General features: G+C 46.5%; 1 protein-coding gene across 2 annotated transcripts in view; it reads right to left on the bottom strand.

Moving 5' to 3' along the window:
• Window positions 1-19,677, bottom strand: part of Ppara (peroxisome proliferator activated receptor alpha) — a 69,148-nt gene that overhangs the window by 2,274 nt on the left and 47,197 nt on the right. For both annotated transcript variants that reach the window (XM_036207510.1, XM_036207509.1), the window contains exons 4-7: window positions 13,430-13,590; window positions 11,429-11,567; window positions 10,038-10,240; window positions 1,166-1,613 (exon numbers count right to left, since the gene is read on the bottom strand). In XM_036207510.1, the coding sequence (XP_036063403.1) occupies window positions 1,166-1,613; window positions 10,038-10,240; window positions 11,429-11,567; window positions 13,430-13,590 (951 nt within the window). The remainder of the gene's footprint in view (window positions 1-1,165; window positions 1,614-10,037; window positions 10,241-11,428; window positions 11,568-13,429; window positions 13,591-19,677) is intronic.

Below are 19,677 nucleotides of genomic sequence, written 5' to 3'. Positions count from 1 at the left end.
GGCCTAGAACTCTTCACCAAGTAGGCAAGTCTGCCTGTCCAGCCAGCCCCAAGGATCTGTGTGTCTCTGCCTCCATAGCACTGTGATTACAAGAGCATGCCCACACACCCAGCTTTTTTTTTTTTTTTAAATGTGGGTTCTGAGTTTGAACTCAAGCACTCACGCTTGTGTGGCAAGCAATTTCCTGACAGCCATCTTCCCAACCCCACGGCTAACTTTTACAAAGGTAGAAGGATCCACTCTTTATAGTTTTAACTTCACCATGACAAGTTTCCTATTTTCCATATGGAGCAGTCTCCACATCCACAGGATCAGTGCAGGACTGGGCTGTGTGTGTGTGTACCTCTGCATGGTCTTCCTACCCTTCCCGCCATACCCCATCACACAAAGGACCCCGACAAACTCTATAGAGCTGTGGTGTTTTTCTGCTTTGCAGGGGTAAGGACATTCTTCCGTTCACCTAGCCACCAGCCAGCCAGTGACTGTGAAGGGCAGGATGGCTTCTGGCAGTTGGGAAGAATGGTCACCCATAGACCTATGCCAAGGCCAGGCAAGGTCAGCCGGGCTTACAGTAGGTGGATGACCTTCCCAGACTAGAGAGAAGGGCTATTTAAAGAAGTGCAATGCTGAGCCAAATATCAGGGACCACAGGGCCAGCTTCCCCAGAGAGGCCCAGATCTTCCTTCACTGGGATCATTCCTTCTGGCAAAGCAGACCTGGCAGCTGCCTCCGGTTAGCATGATTGTTTTCAGCATGAATTAACATCAGCATTAACAGCAACAGTGCTGTACCTACACCTGCACTGTACTTTCTGTACTATTATTTACTACAATAATTATAATATTAATAGTACAAATTATCACCATATATTATGTGTATCTAAGACACTTACATTTGGTATAATTGTATGATCAGTGGAGCATATATTTAATTTGGGCATATAATAGACCAATATGCATTAGTGGATACTATAATAAGAATGCAACCACAACATATAATAGGTATATTCTCAATTCTATTCGGTAGTGACTCGGGCTCAGAAACCATCCCACCCTGCCAGTGCCCACTTCACTGTATCAGAGCCCAGACTGGCACCGTATTGACAACCATTGAGTTCCTCCAGAGGGAAAGCCTGTAAGTACTCAACAGTGGCATATCAACTTACCTCCACAGCAAATTATAGCAGCCACAAAAAGGGAAATGTCACTGTCATCCAGTTCTAGGGCGTTGAACTTCATCGCAAAATCAAACTTGGGTTCCAGGATGTCACAGAATGGTTTCCTCAGGTTCTTGAGGAACTCTCGCGTGATGAAGCCGTTGCCGTAGGCTACCAGCATCCCGTCTTTGTTCATCATGGAGGACAGCATTGTGAATATGGCTTCGTACACACCATACTTTAGCAAGGTAACTTGGTCATTCAAGTCCAAGTTCGCGAAGCCTGGGATGGCCTTGGCAAATTCTGTGAGCTCGGTGACGGTCTCCACGGACATGCACTGGCAGCAGTGGAAGATTCGGACTCCTGCCTCCTTATTTTGGATGCCATTGGCCACCATCTTGGCCACAAGCGTCTTCTCAGCCATACACAAGGTCTCCATGTCGTGTATGACGAAAGGCTACAAAGGAAGGGTGCTGGAATCAATCAAGTGATGCCTCTAGGATAAACTATGCAGTCCCCTTAAATATCAGCAAACTCACGATAAGCTACTGCGGCCGAATCTCCAAGCTTGGTGCCTGGTTGATTCAAAATACATGTGCAGTGAGTGCAGTCCTGTAACTGGGCAACTTCAAAACCAGACAACCTAAGACTTGGCAGAAAACTAACAAAGCAGTCGGTAAGATAATAACAGTTGTCAGGGCTGGGAAGATGAGTTGGTGGGTAAGAGCACTTGCTGCTCTTGCAGAGGACAACGGTTTGATTTCCAGCTCACACCTGTTCCCCAGTTCCAGAGAATCTAATGCCTTCCTCTGACCCATGCAGCACCAGGCAGGAAGGATGTGCACAGATATAAATGCAGGCATGCAAATATATGCTAAACGTGACTGGCTTTGTGTAGAAATAAACAGGCCTTGTTCAGCTCCGTAGAGTGGGAGTGGGAACAGCTCCCGGTGTGCCTTTCAGGGCAGAAGACAGCCTCATGTCTGTGGCCTATCCTGGAATGAGGGCCAAATCCCAGCCTGCCTCCCTCGATGCCGCAGCAGCATGGCATCCACACGTGCAGGTCCTGCCTCTTTAGAAAATCTAGTGGACAGCCCAGCTTTGTCACTACTGTGTAAGCATGTGACGGTTACTCTGGATTGTCAAATTGGTGGGATTCAGCATCACCGATGAGAGGAACTGTAAGGACATTTCTAGAGAGGTTTACCTGAGGCGGAAGACCCACCCTGACTGTGGGCAACACCATTCCCTAGGCTGGAGTGCCAGACTGAATTTAAGGAGAGTCAGCCCCGTTCATCTCTGCTTCCTGACTGTGGCCACAACGTGACTGGCTGCCTCATGCTCCACCATGCCTTCCCTATCACGATGGACCAGACCTCAAACTGTGAACTAAAGTCAACCCAGCATTAATTTATGTTCGTCAGGTACTTTGTCAGAGCGACTGGACAAGCAACAAATAAAAGGACCAAAGGAAATTAGCTCAGAGATGCCGAATCTTTATAGCTACTGCCTATAAAGGGCATAGAGAGGGGTCTGGTAATGCCATTGACTCCAGATATATTACATTTTTCATAAGGAGTTTAAAGGGAGTTTGAAATTTCTGGACACATGACGCTGACAAAATATTTAAAGAGGGGGACATAGTGCTCTGATTTTATCAGCATGCATTTTGTCCTTGCATCTAATTTTCAAACTATATTCCACAAATGTGTACAATTTAAAAATATAAACTGTTTAAAAAAACAGCTCGTTGCTGGAACAAACAATTGCTTGCAGTCACTGTGCTCAGCGGGATTAAATGTCAGGGACTCTGAGAAGGCCAGCGTTTACCCTACCACTGGCCAGAATTCCTGTTTGTCAAGCGGAAGTGACAGCATTAAAGGATCTGAATTTTGTAACCATCTATAACACACACACACACACACACACACACACACACACACACACACACACAGAATGTAATGTCTATACTAAGGGAGCGAGCACAGGTCACCAATGAGGTGGCCAGGTATTTCTTCAATCCCTCCTGGTGTATCTGAGCGCAGAGCAGGGGCATTCCAGCTACCTAGGAGGTTCCTGGCACTGCCCCCACCCCCATGCTCAGCTGTCAAGAGCACCTTCAGGAACCACAGACTAGATGCGCAGTCAAGGCACCTGGGATGTGCCTGGTACAGAGGCAGGAAGAAGTGTGGAGAAGAAGCAATTGTCTATGAGGTGTTCAAGCAGCACACCTGGTCTTGAAATATAGTGCTGGACCAAAACTGATTCCTCCATGTTGACGGAAGGAGATAGATGTATTAAAAACGACTCACTGTGGGACTAGAGGGATGGCTCAGTGGTTAAGTGCACTGCCTGCCTTCCAGAGTACCTGGTTCCACGGAGCACCCACACGGTGGCTTACAACAATCTGTAACTCTAGTCCTAGGGGACCCGGACTACTCTTCTGCCTCCAAGGGCACTCACTGCACACACACGGTGCAAAGATGTGCATGCAGGCAAAAGTGCCCATGTTGTGGATATCATTCTATATAAATAAAACACTGATTGGTCAGTAGCCAGGCAGGAAGTATAGGCGGGGCTAAGAGAGAAGAAAATTGTAGGAAGTGGAAGGCTGGGTGAGAGAGACACTGCCAGCTGCCGCCATGACAAGCGAGATGTAAGGGACTGGTAAGCCACGAGCCACATGACAACTTATAGACTAACAGAAACGGGTTAATTTAAGATATAGAAACTAGATAGCCAAAAGCCTGCCACAGCCATACAGTTTGTAAACAATGTAAGTTTCTGTGTATTTACTTGTTGGGTCTGAGCGTCTATGGGCCTGACGGGTGAGAGAGATTTGTCCTGACTATGGGCCAGGCAGGAAAACTCTAGCTACATGCCCATAAACATAAAATAATAATAATAATAATAATAATAATAATAATAATAATAACAATAATCTCAAGTCAGAACAAGGTAGACAAAAAAAAAAAGAGTTCCTCTCAAAGTCTTAACAACAGGTCTGATAACCACTTTTGGGGAATAATTTGGGGACAGTTACGCTTCAGAAAAAAAACAACAGAGAACATCTGGCTTAAAGGGACTACAGAAATACGGTAGGTCTGGTGGACATTTTTAGGGCAGGTGGAATAGCTTGGCAGGTAAGTATCTGTCTCCAAGCCTTAAAACCTGAGTTCAGTCCCTGGGACCCACATAATAGATGAAGACTGATTCTGTAGGTTGTCTTCTGACCTCCACACACATGCCTACACATATACAGAGTAAATTTAATACAATTTTCAATAATTAAAATTAAATGTCCATACTGAGTGAGTACCGATTTTAAAGATTGTTTGCAATTCTGGAGATTGTGTATGCTGGGAACGCTTCTCTACCACAGAGTCAGACTCTCAGCCCTGGGACTTTTTCCCCCCTTGTCATTATTGCCCAAACACTCCAGCATAATGATCATTTCCATAGCGTTCACATTCTGTCAGGTGTTACAAGGCATCCCAGTGAGTTAAGAGTTTAGAGAGGACATGCGCGTGATTCTCTGTGATTGCTGTGGTATCTTAAAAAGGGGTCTTGAGGGCTGGAGAGATAGCTCAGTGGTTAAGAGCACTGTCTGTTCTTCCAGAGGTCCTGAGTTCAATTCCCAGCAACCTCATTGTGGCTCACAACCATCTGTAGAGGGAACTGATACCCTCTTCTGGAATAAAGGAGTACGTGCAGATGGAGCACTCATTTAGATGAAATAAATAAATCTTTTTTTTTTTTTTTTTTATAAAGGGTCTTGAGCATGAATCTGTAAGCAAGATACTTGGCAGCTTGGCTCTGACTTTGGCCCATACAATGTTCATGAGTCATTTTTTAAGATTATTTTATGTGTATGGGCATTTTTGCCTGCATGTACATCTTTGCACCACATGTATGCAATGTCCTTGGAGATAGAAGAGTTCAGGTCCCCTAGGCCTAGAGTTAAACGCTTTCCTTCAGAACCGTTGCCGTGGACATGGAGCCTCTTCACAGCAACAGAACACTGACTGAGACGGTGTCGTTACCTGCGTCCTACACTGTCCTTTCCTAACGTTCACGCAGCAGAGATGAAAGTGGAAAGCGAGCAAATACGTAGTCAAGACAGAGAAACACAGTGGGTAGGGCTGGGACCTCCCGGAGTCTTTGACATGGCAAATGTACACTGGAACTCTTCCAGAAGGGGCCTGTGGGGAGTGGTGGGTTCCAGGGGACTTGATTATCACTGGAGGGCATCTCCAAGGACTAGGGCAGCCTCAGCTACACAGCTCACAGGGTGAAGCAGAATGAACAGTTGCCTTCTTGCTAAAAGACAATTAAGAATTCTGAGTTACAGGGCTGGAGAGATGGCTCAGTAGTTAAAAAGCAAGCACTGTTCTTTTTGTTGTTGTTGTTGTTGTTTTGTTTTCGAGACAGGGTTTCTCTGTGTAGTTTTGGTGACTGTCCTGGATCTTGCTCTGTAAACAAGGCTGGCCTCGAACTCACAGAGATCTCCCTGCCTCTGCCTCCCGAGTGCTGGGATTAAAGGCGTGTGCCATAGCTGCCTGGCTCGAGCACTGTTCTTATAGAGAACCTGAGGACAGTTCCCAGCACCACATTGGGCAGCTCACAACATCTGTAACTCCAGCTCTAGTGCCCTCTTCTGGCCTCTGTGGGCACCTCCACTCATGTGCACGCACACACACCCATCTACACATGATTAAAAACACAATTACTCTTTAAAAATTCTAAGTTGGTTGGGCATGAAGGCACATACCTGTTATTCTAGTATTCAGAAGGCGGAGGTAGGAGGGTCCCATGAGTTTAAAAGCAACCTGGGCTAGTGAGACATTGTCTCTCACACACACAAAAAAGTTAGGCACAGTGGCACAGGCCCTTAATTGCAGCACTAGGGAGGTAAGAGGGTCTCTGTGAGTTCAAGGCTATGCTGGTCTACATAGCAAGTTCCATGCCAGCCAAAGCTACACAGTGAAGCCCAGAGGACAGGTCGATATGGTGATGAGACTTTTTATTTTTTAAGATTTACTTAATTATGGATTTAGTGTGTGTGTGTGTGTGTGTGTGTGTGTGTGTGTGTGTGTGTGTGTGAAAGAGAGCAAGACAGACAGAGACAGAGAGTTTAAGTAAACCATGTGCATGCAGGTGCCCAAGTAGGCTGCAAAAGGCTAGCAGACCCTCTGTAGCTGGGGTTATAGGCAGTTACAAGCTAAAGAGCCATATCTCTGGCCCTAACTTCTAGACATCTAAGAAGCTATCAAAAGGCCTCTTTGGAAGCCAGGTTCAGGAGGAATAACTGTTTCCAATTCTGCCACTTTCAAATCAAGAGGGAATAAGTCCCAAGAAGTGTTTTAGGGCCATCACCAGGGGTCCTGGCCATTTTCTGGCTCATGTGTCTGAAATTCCAGGGGCTCAAATCAGACCCAGGGTCCCGAAGGAAACCAATGGTCTCATCTGTCTCCTCAGCCCTTCTCCCAGCTAAACTCACCTTTCCCCCACAGTTGCCTTCAGACCTTAACAAAATCCTACCTCCAGGTCCCCATGCCCCAACCAGTTCTAGGATGTCTCTGGGCCTCCACTTCTTCTGGTGGGTCTTTTACAAGGAGGGACTTGACCTCTACTTGTAGCAAACTAGAGACTGCTTGGACATACCGCCAGACAAGCTTTCCTGTTCCCCAGTATGTTGTGTGGAGTCTGTGACTGCTCCTGCCCTAGTCAGCCTGCAGGACAGCAAGACTGCTGGGCACTGTAGGCGTGAATGCCCATCTCCCCACCTGACAAGTTCATGGTCACCACATCCATGCACCTTAAACTGTTTACCAGCTGAAACCCAGTTGATGTTCTACTGGGGCCTTGCTGGGGCTGTCATCCCAGCCTAGAACCTGACAGTCACGAAGTATTGTGCCACGGGACACAGGTCAAGCTGAGTGCATCAGGGCTACCACCTGATCTCTCTAAAGGAACTCCCGCCTTTAAAGGTGCTTGCTTTCTAAATATCATAAAACATGGGGCTGGAAAGATGGCTCAGAGGTTAAGAGCATTTGCCACTCTTTAAGACTGGGGTTCAGTTCCCAGCCCCCACACAGTGGTTCATAACCACCTGTAACTCCAGTACCAAGAGATCCAATGACTTCCACAGGTACACGCACACACACACACACACACACACACTCACATATGCACACACACACACACACACAAAACAAATACTTAAAATCTTATAAAACACACAGCCTACAGTCTCTCGATGCCACTGTGGCAGCAAGACCAGAGTTCTGCAGAGATGCTAGCTCAGTGACGCTGGTGGCAGGCACCCTGCCACCTGGACATTTCCCAGGCTGGGCACAGATGGAAGAGGAAAGATGGGGTCTCACACTGGACCAGCAAGTTCTGGGAAGCTGGCCAGCAGGCTGGGCAGGAAGAGAAGGCCCGGCCTCTGAAAATGCCATGAGACCTGGAGGTGGGAGGTGCCTCTGGTTAGCAGTGTGGTCCAGAACAGTTGGATATTGCTTCTAAAGCTGGTCCTTGCACAAAGATTTGTGGCTGAAGCAGGCAGTAGCAGGCTGAAGCTGTGTGTGCACACGTATGTGTGTGCATGTGTGTGTGTGTGTGTGTGTGTGTGTGATGTGTGGTCTACATGTGTGTGTACATGATTGTATGGTGCATTGGTGTGGCCTATATGTGTGTGTACATGTTTGTATGGTGCATTGGTGTGGCCTATATGTGTGTGTACATGTTTGTATGGTGCATTGGTGTGGCCTATATGTGTGTGTACATGTTTGTATCGTGCATTGGTATGGTCTATATGTGTGTGTACATGTTTGTATGGTGCATTGGTGTGGTCTATATGTGTGTGTACATGTTTGTATGGTGCATTGGTGTGGTCTATATGTGTGTGTACATGTTTGTATGGTGCATTAGTGCATGAGGGTGTAGGTGGCGGCCAAAGTTGGACATTGGTTGTCTTCCTCATTCAGTCTCTAATTTTTTGACAGAAGGTCACTCACTGAACCTGGAGCTCATGGATGTAGCTAAGCCTGCTGTCCAGAAAGTTCCAGGATCCTCTTGTCTCTGCCTCCACAGTGCTGGGATTATTACAGATACGCATGACCACATCTGGCTTTCTTTCTTTCTTTCTTTCTTTCTTTCTTTCTTTCTTTCTTTCTTTCTTTTTTTTTTTTTTTTTTGAGACAAGGTTTCTCTGTGTTAACAGTCCTAGTTGTCCTGGATCTCACTCTGTAGCCCAGGCTGGCCTCAAACTCACAGAGAACCGCCTGCCTCTGCCTTCCAAGTGCTGGGATTAAAGGCAGGTGCCACCACTGCCTGGCTCACTTCTGGCTTTTTATGTATGAGCTGGGGATCCAAAATCAGGTCCTTAGGCACTGAACTCTCTGAGCCAGCTCCCAAACCCCTCCTCCCATTCTGTCTTTCTAATGGAGCCGCCTCCAGCACTGGGCCATTACTTTATCGTTCATTGCCACATGAGTCTTGATTTCCTCAAGACAGAGGATGGTGCGACCCTCCTAAGAACCTTGTGTATCTTGGCGAAGAAGACAGAGGTTACTCGGTAGCGATCAAATCAATGTTCAAGCAGAGCATTTGGGTATGAATAAAGTTGACTCAAGTTTGCTCTAAATCTCAAAGTTTGAGGGAGAAACAGAAGGCCTCAAATGGAAATGCTGATTTCTCTTATTTAGGGGTCATTATCACAGAAATGCAAACTTTACTTTGTGATCCAGAAAGGGTTGAATCCAGTGGTTCTCAACCTATGGGTCACGACCCCCCTCCCGGTCACGTATCATGTATCCTGCATATCAGATATTTACATTACGATTCATAACAGTAGCAAAATTACAGTTATAAAGTAGCAGCAAAATAATTTTATGGTTGGAGGTCATCACAACATGAGGAATTGTATTAAAGGATTGCAGCCTTTGGAAGGTTGAGAATGATGCATTGGTCTAATTGGAAAGGGCCTCTGGGGCCACCTGGTGTGGCGTTGGCTGGAACCTTCTAAAATGCTTCAGCTCACTTCATTGGATAATTCACAAAAGAATTAAAAGATTCAGGAAAAGCGAGGTCGAGCTTGTTCATTAAAGTGTGTAGCTTATGAAATCCTTCATTTTCCTGTGACTGAAAATTCTAGCTTGTAATTCCCAAGGAGGAAGGCTCCAAGCCAAACATTAGCACACAGGAAACCTGTCATACCAGGCACACAGGAAAAAGGCAGGAGTCCTTATGTGCCAAGTGAGGGCTGGTCCCTCTGTGGAAACGGCCCTTGACAGACACCCTTCCGCAGTGCGCATAGGCTTATCCACCTGTGGGAACAGGGGGTCAGGAGCCAGGCCAAGTGTCTAGGAGTTGCAGACACAGGGGCAAGCTGAAATATACGAGGTGTGTCCTGTCAACAAAAGACCCTCCCCAAGACCTCAGCCAATCACAGTGAAGGAAGCAAGAAGAGGACAAGGAAGGTGGGGATCACTTTAGCAGGAAGAATGGGAGTGTTTTGAGTGGGGGAAGAAACAGGTTTCATTTCTGGCCTTAAAATGGGGATTAAAATGCACTTAAGAAACACCCCGATACTAGGTAAGGTATTAGCTAGATTCTTTTTGGCGTATCAATTACACAGCTTTTATAATGCCTTGGTCGCTAGGAGCTGAGGCGAGCCCAGGCAGGAAGACAGCTGTTGGTGTCAAGCTACATCTTAGAGTCTCAGAATGACCCCGTATATTTCCATGGTCCTTCCTTGGACTTTGGGATAAATTCTATTTTCTACATTGGACAACGCTCTCAGTCATTTCCTGTGACTCCAGCTCACATGTCGCCAAGGGATGCTTCACAAAGTCCCAAGGGCAGCAGGAGCACCTACCGGGTTATTGCTGGTCTTTCCTGCGAGGATGACCTGGGCTTTGACCTTGTTCATGTTGAAGTTCTTCAGGTAGGCCTCGTGGATTCTTTTGGCCAGAGATTTGAGGTCTGCAGTCTCCGAATCTTCTAGATCATGTTCACACGTGAGAATTTCTGCTTTCAGTTTTGCTTTCTCAGATCTTGGCATTCGTCCAAAGCGAATTGCTGGAGTTGGGGTTGGGGTGGGGATGGGACAAGGCACTTGATGACCAAGGCAGAGGCGAAAGGCAGAATGCAAAGTTCACACCAGGAATGGCGAGCTAAACCCAATTCCTTATTATGACTGAACTTTCTACCAGGCAGACTGAAAACCAAACACACAGCTGATAAATGGAGTGGCTTACTGTCCTCAGGTAGGCCATTGGCCAAGATGAAGGGGATGAAAGTGAACTATCTATCTACCTACTACCATCTATCATCTGTCTAGCATCTGACTATCAATCATCTGTCCATTTATACAACATCTGTCTTTTAATCATCTATCTGTCTGCCTATCATCTGCCCATTAATCATCTATCTATCTATCTATCTATCTATCTATCTATCTATCTATCTATCTATCTATCTATCTATCTTCTTTTTGAGACAGGGTCTCAAGTAGTGTCTCCCGCTGGCCTCCACTAACTATATAGCTGAGGATGATATTAAACACCTGAGATTCTTGCCTCCACCCCTCAAGTGCTCAGATTACAGGCCAGGTCTACATTGGTGCTGGGAACCCAGTGCCTCATGCATGCCAAAGCACTCTACTGGTTGAGGTGTATCTCTAGCCCTATTTTGTAGTTTTAGAGACAGGGTCTTTCTATGTAGCCCATGTTGGCCATGAAGTGACGAAACTCTTCTTGCCCCAACCTTCTGAGTGATGGGATTACAGGCATGTACCACTATGTCTGTGATCCCAATATTCCTTGGAGGCAGAGGCAGGTGGATCTCTGTGAGTTCAAGGCTAGCCTGATTTACACAGCGATTTCCATAGTAGTCAAGGCTGGGTAGTGAGACCCCCATCTTAAAAATAAGTAAGTAAATAAATAAATTGATTGATTGATTTACACTCACTAGGAACCGTGTTCTAAATTAGATTATGGCTGAGAAAACAAAACTCATAGTGTGGTACAGCATTGGAACCAACACACATTTAACAGAAGTGATGTGACACCTTGCCACCCCAGTGACACCCCCCCCACCTCCAAGTTGACAGCAAAGTCTTACCACAATATTTTCGAGTGCTTTGCCAAATACCAGCTGCTGGAGAGATTTACATGTTACAGCACACCCATTCAAAACATTGTTATTCTGACAAGGAGGATAAACCCAGTCATGGGCTGGCACAGTGTGCCCGGCAGCCTTACCCACCATTGTGTGACATCCCAACAGACAGGCACTTGTGGAAGCGGCAGTACTGGCACTTATTCCTGTTCTTTTTCTGAATCTTGCAGCTCCGATCACATTTGTCATACACCAGCTTTAGCCGAATAGTTCGCCGAAAGAAGCCCTGTGGCATCGACACAAAATTTAAACACGGGCACTAAGTCACCAGACTGGCGTCACTCAGCTTTCTTGTGCATTTGATTGACTGATTTGTTTGGGGACAGGATCTCATGCAGTCCAGGGATAACCTTGAACTCTTGATCTTCCTGCTTCCACCTCCCAAGTGCTGGGACCACATGGCTGAGCACCATCATGTCTAGCTTTATGGGGTGCTGGGGATCCAACCCAGGGCTCCATGCATGCTAGGCAAGTACTCTACCCACTGAGCTCTGCCCCCAGCCTTATTGTCTCTTTCCAAAGAAACCTCGCGTTGAAGTTCTAGAGAGTCTCATGTCACTGGGGCAAATACAAAATGCCTATCTCAGCCGGGCGGTGGTGGAGCATGCCTTTCATCCCAGCACTCGGGAGGCAGAGCCAGGTGGATCTTTGTGAGTTCGAGGCCAGGCCAGCCTGGTCTGCAGCGAGAGATCCAGGAAAGGCGCAAAGCTACAGAGAAACCTTGTCTCAGAAAAAAAAAAAATGTATATCTCATTGCATTGAAAATGGAAAATGATATGCTGAGGTTGAGTTCAAAGCAATTGTAGAAAGACTCTCCCTGGTAGAGGAAGAGGGAATGGTAGTTTCTTGGGTCACAATACCAACTCCTGAAGAGAAGACACTAAAAGGAAACCAGCTATTTGAAAGCAACACTCTTGCTTTCTAGCAACACTGAGGCTTCACCCATGAAGAAAACAGCTTGATTGGACATGACCTTGACAGAAAGCCCCACCACAAGCCGAGCTTCTAAAGGGATACAGATGGAAAACCCAGGAAGGGCTTTATTTTGGCCTCGGGTCCTCTGCTTTTGAGTGCCCCCTCCACTGGCCTCACACGGTGGGTTCTCATGGCCCATGCAGAAGCGATCAGGCCTTTATTGGAGACTGGGGGATTGGAAGGAAGGAGTAGGTTCCTCATCCAGGAGGCAGGATGACGGAAGGATGTGTAGGATGGAGAGGAAGGGTGAGGAGCAAGGACTGTGCATGCCAGGGACCAGGAGACAGACCCTGGATCTGGTTTCACTGTTCCCATGCACTAGGCCTCTAAGTCCAGGCCCACCTGAAGATGGATGACAGTGAGTCAAGAATGATGGCACAGGAAGGTCTGTGATAGTCCCTCAGAGCCTGCAGACTTCCAGAAGGAGGGGAGCCTTTGGATTTTAAGCAAACATGTGCATCTCTCAATTTTCCACATAGGGTGTCCATGGAGTGACAAACTTGGGAATGTGAACTCAGCAGAAGGGGGCTCACTTCATATACATGGGGCCTGGGGCCTGCCTGTCTAGAGGTCAGGTTGACTCTCAAGAGGATGGAGATACTCAGGAGGGTGCAGGTGCCTAGGAGGATGGGAGTATGTGCCAGAAGTGACCAGTGGGGGTCAGTTACAATAGCAGGTACTGTGGACTCTGAGCAAGGGCAGGACACGTCTGATGGCCAGCCCCTTGCTCAATGCATGGTGACCTCTGTCCTAGCTGGCCTCTGGAGAGGTCCTGAGGTCATAGGTAAACACACTCCCCTGCATGGTCATCTCTGCTCTAGCTGGCTTCTGGGGTGGTCCTGAGGTAAAGTAAGCAGTCTACGCTTTTAAAGTCATTTTAAAAGCAACTGCATTTTGCTTCCTTTTTGGTTTTGTTTTAAAAGGATGCGCTCCTCTAGCGTATTTACAAAGTACAGCAAAGCAACCTGCCCTAGATTCTCAAAAGAAGAGTCAAGCTGCCACCGAGGCCAGTTCTCTGCTCTTTCTGTAGGTCTCGGAGCAGTGGACATCTTGTAGAGGAGCAAAGCCATCCATCCATGTGGCCACCTCACCCTCCACCCAGGGCCTCGGTACCTTGCAGCCTTCACACGCGTGGACTCCGTAGTGGTAGCCTGAGGCCTTGTCCCCACATATCCGACACTCGATGTTCAGTGCACTACCAGAGGACTCCTCTGTGCTGGCAGGGATCACAGGGCAGCTGACTGAGGAGGGGCTGGAAGCTGGAGAGAGGGTGTCTACAGAGAAGAGGAAAGTGTGTGAAACCTGAGGGGCGACCACCCACGTCAGAGCCAGATCCCTGGGAAGATGACTTGGCAGAGCAGAAGGACCTGGGATGTGATCAGGTGCCCATCTTGAATCAGCCCTGCCCCTGGCCACACACTGCCCATAGTTACCACGATGCCGCCATTCTTTTGTTTTTGTTTTTGTTTCTGCTTTTGGAGACAGGGTTTCTCTGTGTAGCTTTGCGCCTTTCCTGGATCTCGCGCTGTAGCCCAGGCTGACCTCGAACTCACAAAGATCCGCCTGGCTCTGCCTCCCGAGTGCTGGGATTACAGGCGTGCGCCACCACCGCCCGGCTTTATGCCGCCATTCTTGAAGCTCATATGCACTAGCCTGCCTCCTTCCTTACTCGGACCCTACCTCCAGCTCTTCAGAGGCCATGTTACGAGACCTCCATGTGGGCCCCAGCCTCCCATGCCACATGCCTGACGTAGAGCTGGCTGCCTTCCAGTCCTGTTGTCACTGTTACTCGGTAGTATCACAATATGGCCTGATTCTTCATGTGGGTCAGGTGTAGGGACACATGTTTCTAACCCAGAAAACTCAGAAGCTACGGCAAGAGGATTGTGGGTCCAACACTAGCACAGGCTACATAGTGAGGCAGAGACGACAGAAGAGGGACGAGATCATGTGGAGAGGAAGAGGAGGGGGAAGTGAGGGAAAGCTGGGAGAGAGCGTGGAGAGAGGAGAAAAGAATGTGCCGAGAACAAGGCAGAGAAAAAGAATTGAGAGAGAAGAGAGGAGAGAGGGCAGAGAGGGAGGACAGAGGAATGAAGAAATAAAGCAGAGCCTGGGAGAAAATACTTCTAAAAACCCACTCAATAAAAGTCTTATGTCCAGCCAGGTGTCGGTGGCACATGCCCTTAATCCCTGCTCTCAGGAGGCAGACAGGCGCCATCTCTGTGAGTTCGAGGCCAGCCTGGTCTACAGAGCGAGATCCAGGACAGGCACCAAAGCTACACAGAGAAACCCTGTCTCGAAAAACCAAAAAGTCTTATGTTCAAACGACACAAAGAAGTCTTCAAACCAAACAATAGAAAACAACACATATAAAAAGCATCCATAGACCTGAAGAAGACAGACACCCAAGAAGACAGACGGATGGGGAGTGAGCTGATGGAAACACACACAGAGTCCCTGTCATTGGCGGACTGAGTTAAAACCACGGTGACTATCGCTGCACACCTATTCAACCAAACTGCTTCGAAACTGGCACCTGAAGTGCTGGCAGGGCTGTGGGGTGGCCGCTGTCACTCATGGCCAGAGCACACGGAGAAAGCAAGGGACAGCCACTTTTAAAGCAAAACAGTTGTCGTTGAGAAAAACCTGGTAAGCATCTTTGGTTACTTACCCAGACTGGTCCACACAGAAACCAACAATAGCAGCTGTTTTTGTTTTGTTTTTTTAACCACTTGTGTATGATGTGTAAGCCTGTGTGCATTGTTTTGTGTGTGATCACTGCCATGTGCATGCTATGGCACGCAGGTCGGGGGTCAGAGGACAACTTGGGTGCCAGTCATCACCTTCCACTCTGTTTGAGACCGAGCCTCTTTTCTGCCGTTCACCTCTTTGTACACCAGGGGAGCTGGCTTGTGAGCTTCTGGGGGAGGCTCTTGTCTCTGCCCGCCTTTGCTCCATGCAATTCTGGGATTGTGGACCCAAGCTACTGCATTTGGCTTCTATTTTCTCAAACATATGTTTTATTTATTTATTTATTTATTTGTTTGTTTGTTTGTTTGTTTGTTTTCGAGACAGGGTTTCTCTGTGTAGCTTTGTGCCTTTCCTGGATCTCACTCTGTAGACCAGGCTGGCCTCGAACTCACAGAGATCCGCCTGGCTCTGCCTCCCAAGTGCTGGGGTTAAACGCATGCGCCACCACTGCCCAGCTCTGTTTTTAGGTTTTGAACTCAGGTGCTCATGCTTACATGGCAAACACTCCCCATCCCCAGGGAACCATCTCCCCAGACACAGTAACTTTGCACTTAATTGCTAGGAATTGGCAGTAGCCAAGATTAACGTGTGAGAGTTTGAGGCCAGCCTGAACTATACAGTGAGTTCCAGGCCAGCCCGGGCTACAGGTGAGACCCTAGATAAAGAAACCAACAGAAAACAGAGTTGGTGGGAGGGCTCAGTTTAGGAAAGCCTAAGGTCCTGCATTCCATCCCAGGAGCCCACAGGGAGAAAGAGAACTAACACATGAAGGTTGTCCTCTGTCCTCAATACACACACACACACACACACACACACACACACACACACACAATTAAGAACCACAACAAAACAACTATAAAAAGACATCCCATCAGTGATGATCCCAGGGAACTGCCCTGGCAGTGCCAGGCACATACATTCCTGTTCTCACCCTGCACAGTGGATGCCTGTGACTGTGTGGAGCATCAAGTGCAGCACTCAGAGGGTACTTACTGCTTTGGCAGTGAGGAAATCACCTGTCAAGTCAAAGCTATATGTTTCCATCTAACAAAGCTACAAGCAAGACCTGGAAGGATCAAACATTTCAGTCACTTAACTGCATCTCTGAACAAGGCCTGGGCACGTTTATTGGAATGCAGACTCCACCACACCACAGAGCTCTCGATGTGTGCCAATCAATTAAAAAGTTACAAGGCATACAAGCAGAAATTTTGGCTCACGATGAGAAGAGAAATGAATGAAAGAGACCCAGGGATGACACAGGTGATCGAATTTGTAGCCAAGACATTGAAAAGTTATTCTGACCATGCCCTAAAAAGCAAGAGAGAAGACTGGGTATGCTGGAAGTGAGGGTGCAAGGAATGGACTCTGGTGCTGGTTATGAAAACTACCATATCTGGTGTGGACAATAAAGTAAGAAGATTAGACACTGTAAAAGGAAAGATCGGCAAACTGGAAAACATAGCAATGGAAACTATCCAAATTGAAACACACACACACACACACACACACACACACACACACACACACACGAGAGAGAGAGAGAGAGAGAGACAGACAGACAGAGACAGAGACATAGAGGGACACAAAGAGAACACACAACAATTTAGCATTAACTGTGGGAAGAAAGAGCGAAGCTGTTAGTTAAGAAAACTCCGGGTTGGGGATTTAGCTCAGTGGTAGAGCACTCGCCTAGCAAGCACAAGGCCCTGGGTTCGATCCTCAGCTAAAAAAAAAAAAGAAAACTCCAGGCCCAGATGACCTCATCTATGAAATCTACCAAGCATTCAAGGAAACTCAAGGTAAGAGCCAATCTAAGACCAAAGCCAGATAGGGATATTCTAAAAACAAAAACTAACATCCCCTTACTAATAGTTGAGACACTTAAACTATATACCAAGAAGGTGAGACATTAGGACAAACTACCATCTTTTTTACTGGAATGTAAGGTTAGCTTAACCTTCGACATGTGCAATCCACCATGTTAATAAACTAAAAGGGGTAGGGCAGTGGTCGTGCATACCTTTAGTCCAAGCACTTGGGAGGCAGAGGCAGGCAGATTTCTGTGAGTTCAAGGCCAGCCTGGCCTATAGACTGAGTTTCAGGATAGCCAGGGCTACAAAGAAAAACTTTGCCTCTAAATAAATAAATAAATAACTCAAACAAATTAACTAAAAGGAAGCTTTTTGATCATCGTCCTAGATGCATAAAAATAATGTCCCCAAACATAACACCAATGCCTAATAAAAATTCACAGCAAGCTGGGACAAGAAGGTGACTCCATCAGCCCCACAGGAATGCTGTTAGAGGGCATCTAAGAGAAACTGTAACCAGTACACTAGGTGGTTTTTCCATGGACCAGTAATAAGAGGAGGCATCACCATTCCCACCTAACATTGTACTGGAAGCTCTAACCAGTGTAACAAACATAAAAAAAGAAAATTAGAGAGACCCATCTTGAAAAGGAAGAAGTGAAACTGTTTTTGTGGCAGATGACATTATTATTTACATGGACATCTTAAAGAATCTATAAAAAAAAATGTCACCAGAACTAATCAAGGTTAGGAATTAGCATTCAAAAACTGATCATACTTCTATATACGTAACACTGAATAACTAGAAATTTAAATGCAAAATAATCAATACCATTTATAATCATGTTAAGAGTATAAAATGCTTCCATATAAATCTGGCACAAAATGTGAAAAGTCTGCACAGAATAAAACACGTGCCAAGAACTCAAAGAGAACCCAGACACAGGAGAAACACAACCGTCAGGGATCATTTGGGAAACTCGGATCAGTGTGATGTACTTCACCTCAAACTGACTATATACGTAACTCCAAAAGCTCCGCTGTCTTTATTTATTTATTTATTTATTTATTTATTTATTTATTTATTTTTTAATTGACCAACTAGGGCTAGAGAGAAGGCTCAGTGAGCAGAGCACTTGCTGTTCTTCCGGAGGACCTGAGTTTGGTTCCCAGGCCATATTTCAGATAGCTGACATCTTTCTCTAACTCCAGCCCCAGGGGAAGATGATACCTCTGGCCTCTACAAGCACCTGCACTCACAAGTAGATACACACACACACACACACACACACACACACACACACACACACACGAGTACTAAACTGATTCTAAAGTACATACAAAGTACATAAAGTAGGAAAGACCTAGGCTATCTGAAAGAATATCATCGGAGACCTTGTCTAGGGCACACTAGGCATTGCACATAGATCTACTGTCAGATCTATAAGGCTCTATCCAGACATCTGCATTCTTCTCTTGGGTAAATACATAGGAGTGGAAGGGCTGGGGCATGGAGCAGATGTCTGTGTGAGTTTTCCGGAAACGCCAACACCACGCGGTTGGTACTCAATGAAAGAAACAGACAGATAGAGCTGAGCAAATGCCTAGTTATAGACCTACAATGTCCACTGATTTCAGAGACACAAAGACAATGGGGTGGTCATGTCAGTAAGCTGTGCCTAAACATCTGAAAATGAAAGAGAAAGAGGGAGAGAAATTTTGATGTGTGTGTGTAAAAATCAAGTCAATGAATACTGGACTTCACTGTAAAACCTAAACCTTTAGACGATGTTCAAGCAAAGATCTCTTAAATATAGATACAAAAAGCATAGTTTACCAAAGAAAGGACACTGGTAAACTGGACTTTGTCAGTTAGGAACTGTTTTTCACAGCTAATGAAGAAGACAAACTACAGGCCGAGAGGAAGCATTTGTAAATCATTTATCTGATGAAGTCCCTGTATACAGAAGACATACAGAAGTTTCTATCATCAGTGGTAAGAAAACACACAACCCAAACAAAAAGTGGATAAATGATTTCAGCAGAAACTTCACCCCAAAAGTTATAGGGCAAATTATCACACAAAAAGATTCAGCATCAGAGACGTGCAAACTAAAACCACCCCACGGAGCACCACGGCTCACCCACAAGAATGGCTAAGATGTGAAAGATTGGTTATACCTTCAGCAGACAAGCTTGGGAGGAGCTGAAGCCCCACACTGAAGGCGAGGAAAGCACTTTGGAAAGGGTTTTGGCATTTCCTGAACACTCACACCAACCTCTGCCCCACTGGCCCAGCCCTTCCTATGTATCTACCCAGGGGAAGAACACAGATGTCTGGACAAAGCCTTGCGTGTAAATATTCATATCAGTTCTATAGGCAATAACTGGGGACTGCCCACAGCTCCAGTGTTCACAGGCAGATGCATGGAGCCAGAAACAATGGTAAGTCTGGCTGCACACAGCAGGGAGTGGCCTACAGATCACACACCACCATGCAGGGGCATCATAGACAGATCCCAAGGAGTGTGGAAGCCTGTCTAGAATCATGCCATTTACAGAAAGTTCCAGGAAACGCAAATGAGCCAACACAGAACACACACACACACACACAAATCCTGCAATGCTAGAAAACATATCAGAAGTCATGAGGTGAAGAGGAAGGCAGGCATCGCAGGGGAGCACCAAGCAATTTGATGGGTGTGGTCATCATGTTGATTATAATGATGGCTTGAGAGAGAGAGAGAGAGAGAGAGAGAGAGAGAGAGAGAGAGAGAGAGAGAGAGAGAGAGAGAA

Source organism: Onychomys torridus, chromosome 16 (assembly GCF_903995425.1).
Source record: "Onychomys torridus chromosome 16, mOncTor1.1, whole genome shotgun sequence".
Lineage (NCBI taxonomy): Eukaryota > Metazoa > Chordata > Mammalia > Rodentia > Cricetidae > Onychomys > Onychomys torridus.
Note: the sequence above shows the minus strand (reverse complement) of the source record. Positions and strands in the feature narration are given on the sequence as shown.